Source organism: Phalangium opilio, unplaced genomic scaffold, assembly GCF_054372755.1.
Source record: "Phalangium opilio isolate 3A_F unplaced genomic scaffold, DU_Popi_V2 ptg000013l_1, whole genome shotgun sequence".
NCBI classification, from domain to species: Eukaryota; Metazoa; Arthropoda; class Arachnida; order Opiliones; family Phalangiidae; genus Phalangium; species Phalangium opilio.
In genome coordinates, this window is record NW_028324148.1 from 10,719,146 (window position 1) to 10,729,403 (window position 10,258).

At 35.9% G+C, this 10,258-nt stretch overlaps 1 protein-coding gene across 1 annotated transcript; it reads left to right on the plus strand.

Moving 5' to 3' along the window:
- Positions 1-3,814: 3,814 nt before the first annotated feature.
- Positions 3,815-5,029, plus strand: LOC149709005 (uncharacterized). Its single transcript, XM_089863896.1, has 3 exons — positions 3,815-3,833; positions 3,899-4,194; positions 4,759-5,029. The coding sequence occupies exons 2-3, from the start codon at positions 3,968-3,970 to the stop codon at positions 5,027-5,029; spliced, it is 498 nt and encodes a 165-aa protein (XP_089720022.1). The 5' UTR covers positions 3,815-3,833; positions 3,899-3,967.
- Positions 5,030-10,258: the final 5,229 nt, after the last annotated feature.

A 10,258-nucleotide genomic window follows, 5' to 3' on the forward strand; every position in this document is an offset into this window, starting at 1 on the left:
CTTAAGTATTTGGGCCAATGTCGCGGATTGTAAGTATACGTTTTTATTACTCTTACTGAATTATTAAAATTGAAATAATTTATTTTGTTGTCATCCATACAATCTAACCGAAAGATTCAATAAAAAGTGAATAGCCCCAAAAACATTTACGTTAATTTTAGGATGAAACTTTTCTCTATCATAAAAATTTTATGAGTGACCCCTAAAATATCAACGATAATTTAAGGAAGACCCCTGTCACAACGGTAATATAAGCGCCATCTCGTACACATAGATGGTGAAAATATTTTCCTTAACAAACTGGATATTTCCCCACGTAAAATTTGACATGCATGGGCCTAGTTCATTTCGGAGGCTCCGATATTACAGAAACTCTACATTTTCCTTTACTATTCATATCGGGTAATTATATAGAACCGAGATCAAAATCCATTATTCGCACACCCCTACTACATTTCTTGAGCATGGTACTGTTACTGGATTTTGTTTGTAGAACGCGTTTCGCCAAATGTATTTTCATCGTTAAGATATATTTGCATTACAATCAAGTATATAGGTAAGATATTTTAACTTAGTTACCGTTACAATCCACACAGTGTTCGTGTGATATTGTAGAAAGAAAGCGGTCATTAAATGTGAGTGACGGCGCGAGAGATTTTGTTAGCCTGACGCGACAACTAAACTGACTCGAGGAAAAATGCCATTGGACCTTTTACCCTGGATTTCTCGGGTTTTATTGGAAAAAGCTATGGCACACATTCTACAGTTTCTAAGTTCTGTAGAGTATCATTTTTTGGTCTCTAAATAATTATTTTAATTAAAAGTCACATAATTATAAATTCAAGTAGCACTTAAAATCATGCTGAGTGGAATTTCACCCCGTTTCGCGTACACATTTGTAAGTACAGTTAATGCATGTACATGTATGCATGCGACTAGAAAATTATGCTGCGTATTTTACCTATAGTAGTTGATATTAATCCGAGCTAATTAAGTGAAAGATTTGGCAGTAGAAACGCACATGTTCAGTGTTCCCATTTTTGTACACATGGATTTTTTTCATTAACCCTGTCTGCAGTACATGCATATAAGATTTGAATCCAATAATATAAGTATGGCTTTGCCATGAGAGGCAAAATAAAATAGACAACTGTGCCATCATTATTTAAAGGTTTCTCCTTCTTACTATATCAGAATAGAGTCATAACCTACCAAGATTTTACTTTCTTCGTCGTGTCGTGTAACAGGACAAGATAGAGATAGTAGTTAGGCGATGGATTCTGTTTCCGACAAATCGACCTCCAGGAAATGCCCTTCTATCCATTTATAAATGACGCGTGCAACATTTTTTTCGACCCGTACTTATGAAAATAATTATGGGGTTTTGATACTAACCGTAGGTGCCATTTTGGTTCGTACTTGAGGAGAACCAAGAACGAAGAGGGGAATATATTCCAACTGGAATACTGTCAAGTTTCTACGAATCATTTTTGAATCACGTAAACTTGACGTAAGGTTCATATTTACTTTTGATAAAACGTCCGCCGAATCAATAAAAATATATTTTTTTCTAATGAATACAGAATCTCAAATAATAACACGTTGTTCACGGAATCAATGGCAGATTTTGGACTTTTTATTGGTGAAGGAAATGCTACTGGTTTGCTGGGAATGCTGGTTAGAAATGTACGTAAGCGAATTGCACAAAGATAGGTTTCAGTTTTAAGGATTGAAGATTGATTCTGGATTAGCATACTAAAAAGTACTACCACGGATCCCAACTCATGTGTGGCTGTAAAATGTATCCATAATGCAGAAGTATTTTGGTTGCCATAAGATTTAGGTGCCACCTGGTTATAGCAACGAGAACTTCTATTTATACGTGACTAAGCTACTAAAATCTTTTCTTCTCGAAATGCATTCTGGGATTTTTAAATGGCTATGGATGACCCCCCCCCAATATGTTAATCCCAAGATTTCAATAATCATGAATTTCATTATGACTATTTTTTATAATGAAGTTATTTGATTTTCATATAGGAAACAGATATATCCTTGTATCCGTTTCCACCAACAGAAGAAGGATTGAAGTACCTTGATTTTTCGGTTCCAATTATTCACGCAAACTGGAAAATAATATCTGGTCAACCTATGCAACAATCGGCTAATTATTTTGCTGCTGCGAATATATTTTCTGTCGAGGTAAGTGGTAGAGGCCGCGCAAAACTGTAAAATGACCGGGGTTCATTTTGTTTAAATAAGAAAAAATTCTCGTTGTACAGACGTAAAGCATTACGGATACAAGAAGTGCCATACTTCTCTAATTATTTCTTTCTGACATAATTAACATTAGTGAACTCTTAAATATTTCAGATATGGACCCTAGTTCTTTTGGCAATTAATTTTATATTTCTTGTGAACTACTTGAAGAGCTATTCAAAGACGAAAATTCAAAGCAAACGAATTGATTATTTAGAAATTTTGTCAACTCTCGTTATGCAAGGTTTGTACAAAGTTAATCAATAAAAGATGAAATACTTCCAATCCCATATAAGTTAGAGTTATAGCAAACGTTCGCCTCCTGTGACGTCATTAATATACTCTCAAATCATCTACACATCAAATTTACCTTGACAAAGGCAGGAACCTATCTGAATTCGTCCTTGAGGGTGTTGCTAGCCGAGCATAGTGGGAAAGTAAACTCCACCCCTCGATTATGAGAGCATCTAGTGGCATTTGTTTAAACTAAAGCCTCAAGAAACACCTTGAATTAAACACCTACGATGGTGTAAATTCCTCGCTTTTCCTACTAATCATAATGCATTTTTAGGGTACGAAACCAAGAGGAGATACAAATCACGCAAATTTTACTGGAGCTTTTGGCTTTTACCTTTGTATTTTATCACAATATGTTTCTCTGGAAAATTATTATCACAGCAAACCTTGCCGAAGAATCTTCATTACTTCGACTCAGTAAATGATTTACTGTCGCAACCACAAATGCGTGTAGCAGTACCAGAACGAACTCCAATTCATGAGATGTTAGCAGTAAGTAATTGAATAAAATATTGTTTAAAGAAAATAATATTTTATACTCGTTTTTGAACTTCTCACACCATAACTGCAGGGTCAGGGAGACTATACATGTACAGGTAGTTTCTGATAAATCTTGCATAAATTAAAGGGTGTGTTTTTGAGTCAAACAGAGTGGAGCGTACCATAGAACATGGGGTCTGAAACAATTAGTCACGAACATATTGGCTCCCAAACATTACTCCCTAAAACATGGGAATAGTCACACGTGTGGATTTATTAGCTATATTTTATCAGCGTATTTAATAGTATACTTCTGCTAGATAAAGTTTCAATAGCGTTCTTATATTGAAAACTATTGAAATTGTCTTCTAAACAAGATCAGCAAACTGATCTATCTTTCTGGTTTTAAGAGCCAATGTTTGGTATCTCATATTTCCGTAGCAAAATTTTGAGAAACCCATTTTCTTTGACACTTGCCACTCAGTTTCACCCATGAAACACATCTTAATGGCAGACTTATTAGAAACACCGTATAATGGGAGTTTTAGTGAGAAAAGAAATAAATGTAGCCTACTTTTTCAAGCATAGTTCGGCACATCGAAGAAAGAGTGTATTTCAATAGTTTTCAATTTTTTATTACTTTCACTTTTTGCAACAACGATGAAGTGGCACGTTCTCTTTCCCAAAAAAATGCGCTGAAACAGATGTGTAAAAGCTATGACGTGTTTCGAGTTCTTTTACCTTCCTTATTTCTATTGTTACGTCTCCCTGATCTGATGTTTCAGTAAAAATTGCCAGTTGGTAACTCTCCTGCCCTTGTTGACTTCTAAAACACTTAAGGTAATTTATTCAATGATTGCAGTCTGCTACAGATAGCCAGCGCCAGGCCCTCTACTATCAAGTGCAAAGAACAAATGGCTTATTCGATTTCATGCATTTCGATTTCGTTCAACAATTCGTGAACCTGAGCGATGCAATAATGACTATTATCATGGAAAGTCGAAGTATTCTTTTAACTATGGTTACGTTTAGCCACGCGTTAAACAACTGTAAAGACATGATGATTCACGCATCGGATGAAACAATCTCGGTACAGCATTTTTCCTTCGCTATTCGAAAAGGACATCGTTCCATTGTTGCGGACAAACTAAATCTTTTGTGAGTAAATAATATAAATAATGGTTTGGAATCATGATTGTTATACTTAGTGGTCTCTAGTAAATTAATTTAACTGCTCAAGTCTTCGTAAAGGGAAAGACCCCGGTTCTACATACCTTAAAAGAACGGCCTTTATCTAAATATAAAATAAAAATATAAAAAAAGTATAAATGATTTATTAATACAAAATAATTAGCATTTAATTAGTCATTAAAACGAGGAATGCTGTCCCGCGTCTGCTAGTCAGAACCCCTTACCAACACGCGATTGGTTGAATCAATCTCTTGTGGGTTGTGGTTAGCAGACACCTCTAAACATAGCTTATCAGTAATCAGCATTTTTAAGACCAATTAAATGGTAATTACTTTTAAATGAGAAATTATTAATTTTGTTAATAATTTCCCTTCAATTTTTTTAAAAAATAAAGACCGTTCTTTTAAGGTATGATGTAATGTTGCCTGAAACTTTCCTTTAAATATCGTAATTGGAAATTTAATTTGAATATCAAATTGAAATTCAAGTATGTTATTTTCCCATTATCAAACCGTAAGCTTTATTTTCCAGTGCAAATTACTACGTTGAAGGCAATCTCATCGATCAGGACGTTAAACGAGTTACTCATATGAAAATACTTTGCGAACTGGCATTTTCAGAACCAATGGAAGAGGAAATTTTCCCACTTTCAATGGGAAATTTATTCTTTCCTTTCATGGCATTGTCTCTTGGCTTGACTATGGGAACATTAATGTTTTTGTACGAACGTGGATACACGAGCAAACTACGTCGTCTTGTAACAGATCCAATGTCATGCGGATTACATTCAGTTTCACTATGAAATATCTTTAAACTGGAATCATGTAGATATTTCTCGCAAATGCCGTTTTCCATTTGTTGCTAGCAGTCTGCCACCATGGAACAATAATTAAGGATATATAACTGCACTCTAATTCACTAAGAAACTTAATACTTACTACAGTAAACAATGACTAAATAGAAAATACCAGAAGTGAGATGAGACTAGAAGTGAAGGGCTCTAGCATTGATAGTAGATCCTAGCACTAGTGAACAAATTGGAGGATTTTATGCCGCTTCCCACGTGCCTACATTACTGAGAAAAAAATTGGTAGAGTTCCAAAAAACATTTCCTACCCCCTTCCCCTCAACCTAAAGCGGCCGAACACGGACGCGGCTCTTTGAATCTAGTTCGGCCGTCTACCACCACGAGCGTCTCACGTTTTGGAGGGAAAATTCAGAAACCGCTACTAGAGGGCCAACCGCTCTTGTGTTATCAAGAATATTCACTTTTGCCGAGTGAAGAATTTGGTTAGCTCAGTACTTCTGGTCTCATCTCACTTCTGAAAATACCAAAGAAAAACGGCACGAGTCAAAGAAATGCCCTGACAACTAAAATAATTCAAAATCTGGAGACTCACTGGTCAACTTGACTAGTTAATATTTCGAATAATTAATAAATATGCCTATACACGCTCAATGTTTTGCACAAATTTAATGGGGGACATCTATGAAATTCATCATCTTATATATTAATCCCCAAGATTTTTCACTAATTGTGCAAATCAAAATACATCATGATGATGAATGCCCAATGTCTAGAAAAAGCCTTAAAACTTTATTGGAAAAATATATTGATTATATTCCACACGATTTATTCATTTATAATGAATTAATATATAAATAAAAAAGTCCATAGTTCGTACAATTTTATTGTCCAAACAATAAACAAAGTCAAATATACAGACTTCGAATGCGAAATATTGTTCAATTGTTTGAATAACATTTTGAGCAATAAAAAACTCACTCAATAAGTATGTTCAGTGTTTTACACAAATATTGTACAAAACTTACCGCAAATAATGTTCCATTTCCTATAAAATATTGTGGCATGATATTTATTTTTTCACAAATTTTAATATGGACAAGTCGGGAAAACCAAATTATTACTTCTCCGTGTCGAGAAGATTATATAACCTTAAGTATCCAATGAAAACGTCGACCTTTTGCCCTCATCCTTTCCCGCGCTTTGCGCTTCCGCATTTCATCCTTACTCTCAACATTATCTTCCTCCATTTTACATATAACAAGACGGCCCAAGGGCTCGTAATAGTAGCCATATCGTACGAGTGAATAGCCCCTCTATACCCTACCCTAACGAGTGGATAACCCCTCTATACCTTACCCTAATGAGTGAATAGCGCTATCTTTTTCAATGCTTAAATGATTTACCGTGCATAAAATCAGAGTGAATAGCCCCTCGATTCCCTACTCTAAACAGTGATTAAATTATAACCGTATAAATTTACTTATGCTGTAATTCTAATATTCCGGCGAATCGAAGAACAGATAGTTTTTAGTGATAATCCCCTCGATGAGTTTACAACATAGACTTATGCCGATGCACACTTATCGCATCTTATAAATTTCTAACAAGGACTTATGCCCAGAAACTTTTGAAAGAGAAAGTTTAGTTATAGTTATTACGCATTTTAGTGATTATCCCCTCGAATTACCTTTAGCAATGCTAAAATGATCAGACGCATAACGCCCATTTAACACTATGTTAGCTCTGTCTAAACCCACATTTGAATTAACCGCCAAAACGTTCCAGTCAAACATAACATAGATGACGATAGCTTCCGAACGAGAACGAACCACATGAGGAAACGGGGAAAATCGTTATCTATTTAATTAGCACATACATAAAAAAAAAATAAATATGAAAACCCCAAACATACAAATTCATAAGTATCCGACCCCACAGGTAAAAATTCAAAAGTTTCCCACCCCACAGATTAAGAGGTACCCCACCCCACATCACCCCGACATTTTAGAGATAAGAATAAATAATAAAAAACTCGAGGTTTCCATCAAGTCTCTATGGTTGTGTGGGTAGAAAGTTTGTCTGCTACGCCAGCGGCCCGGGTTCGAATCCCGGGTCTGACCTGAAAAAATTTTAATTAAAATTAAATCTCTAACCGAGCCCAGTAACCCCTATGGGTGGGTTGTGGTAATATAAAGTTCCTTTTAAGCTAAAATCTGACGATAACGAAGCGACAACCCCGGCCACTACTACTACTACTACTACGACGGCTCGGGTCAAACTAAGAGCCTATCGTATACTACGATATGGCTAAAAATCAAATACTCACAAAAAGAAGTGGCAAAAACCTGCTGGCTCTTTACAACCACTTAATTTGACTTAATATCCAATTTCCAACAACAATAATATACCGGTAGTTTAATTGACAACCTACTAGCATCGAAATTCTCATAAGGAATGGCTCTCGCGGATAAAAAACGGCAATTTTCAACTAGGTGGGCGTTATCTCATAAGATTTGAAAAATATCATTTGTCTTTTTTACCAATGCCTAATCGTTTGGATTTTTTAAAGCAGTCTTAGCACCAAAAAATATTTTTGAATGAGGATAAAAAAGGTCTGTCCTCACGTAATTTTTTAAGCTTTTATCATGATTACTCTATACAACAGTAACAAGGAGTATAAACGCAATAGTGGAAGCAGTATTTTTTTCCCAAAACAATCTCGCTTATGTTTATGCAATGAATGAAATATATCACTATGCACGGGCCTTGATAGATATAGGAGGCAATGAAGGAAATATATCGCATGCACGGGCCTTGGTAGATATAGGAGGCAATGATAATCTCTCTCTTTGCACGAGAGGTTTATCTTTAATATTTAAATAAATATAATTATTTTTAATTATTTTAATCTTCAATAATTAACATTAATAATAGTTAAATCGTTTAAAATAAAGTTATACTTATTATCTTCTCAAACTTTGCTAATATTGACGTTTAAAGTGAAGGGTACCCCTCTTCCCGCTTTCTTCAAATTTTGGGGTATATATACGATTCGTTTCCATTATAATAGTAAGGAAAAACCGCAAATGCGAAAACCTTTGGTAGCGATCCTACCTTAGGGAGGCTAGACGTTTCTCGTAACCCTAGCTGATCGCCGCGTATATCCTAAAACCAAACGATGATAATGGAGTAGAAGCCAATGATACAGATTGGTGTCTATGTGGAATAGACGGAAGACCAGTGGATGGTGGTGTTAGAAGGCAGTGTAAGTGCAGACGGGTGTCAATGTGGGATTGACAAAGAACAGAAGATGGTGGTGATTAGAAGCCAGTATGTACAGACTGGTGTCCACGTGGAATGGACGAAGACCAGAAGATGGTGGTGATTAGCAGCCAGTAAGAACAGACTAGTGTCCGTGTGGTATGGACAAAGACCAGAAGATTGGTGGTGTGAGAATAGAGATGTGAGTCGGTAATTTATCGTCCGTAAATTACCGGTAATTTACCAAATACCGCGTAAATTACCGTTTTATATCTTACCGTAATTTTACAATGGTAATTTACCGCTAAATTACGGCGGTAAATTACCGTGGTAAATTACCAAACATTTTAATTAAGCCTTAAAACTTAATTTTACACTTAAACGATCAATTATTTCTGTGTTTACTTGCAAAATGACTCACCAGGCGCTACTCGCTAGCCAGTACTTACAAAGTTGCACTACAAATTAGTCTTTTAATAAAATACTAGCTGTTACCCGCGGCGTCGCTCGCTTGTAATAAGAACTTCCATCAAAATGATACACGGAATGGATAGATTTTACTGACGACTAATAATTTTGTAGCACCCTTGGAGCGAAGGCATTCGGCGTTGCCCGTCAGCCCGTCGGAACATTTTTTTATTACTTTTCACGCGGACATTATTCCATAAAGAAGGGTTTTTAGGTTTTTGGCCGCCATTTATAAAGATGGCAACAACTCGAACCCAAAAGACCATTCATCTCGTCTATAGGTTAAAGGAAACCCGTGTACTAAATATTTGTGAAATCGGTTGAAACGCGCGGACTCTGATGCATAGAGAAGATATTTTACATTTCTGGGCGCCATTTTTTAAGATGGCGGCGGATTGGAAAAATCTTTCTTAGTACGCGCCTACTACTCATGAGTAACGATCCTGCAAATTTTCAGCCTTCTAGGGCAAGCGGTTTGAGCTGGGCGTTGATTATCAGTCAGTCAGTCAGTCAGGACTTTGATTTATATAGATATAGATATAGATATAGATTTAGTTAAGAGTTCAGATTAGAAAGCCACGGCTGCCATCTTGGTAGCAAAAGCCGCAAATACGTGTAAAGCAGTCAAGATAGTGCTCACAATTAAACGTTGTATAAAGTAATGGATTGTAAGTAAGGGGAAATATAAATTACCAAAAATTACCGGCTGAACGGTAATTTTTGTTTTTGCTAAATTTCAATCGGTAAATTACTGGTAATTTATCGGTAATTTACCCGGTAAATTACCGTTTTTTAAAATTACGGTAATTTCACATCTCTATGTGAGAACTCAAGTAGAGGAGCCATTTCCGTGACTGTGAAAGCAGTTCGGAAATGGCGAACACGTTTGCTCCGATACGCAAACTGCGAACGCGGTCACGTGGGTGTAACAACGGACAGACAGACACACACACACACAGACAGACAGACACACAGACAGACACGGCCGTTACAGAACCTCTCCTGGACTACGTCACACGGAGAGGTAAATAATGTTTTTTTTTGATACCTCATAACTAAATCAACGTACCCGGTACCCCACATTTTTTTTGCGCCAATTATCAAGCATATAGGGTTCCCTTAAAGTGCGAAATATTGTTCAATTGTTTGAATAACATTTTGACCAATAAAAAACTTTTTTCGCAAATATTGTCGAAAATTTAATGCAAATGATGGTTCATTTCTAAAAAAATCTGTTGCGTTATTTTGGAACTTTGTACTAATGTTAGTCTGGATATCGTTTGTTTTATACTTTGAGACTAAAATAACTGGCTCCACGTTTTTTTGCGAAAATTATTGAGCGTCTAGGGTTAGCTTAACCCATACTACTAAAAAATTGTGATAGAGGGAGCTCTGATGCTAGCTGGACTCCTAATATTTCCTTATGTACAGAGCTTGTAGATAAAATATATCTTTACATTTTTTTAGATGAGCAAACATTTCTTAAAGATAACA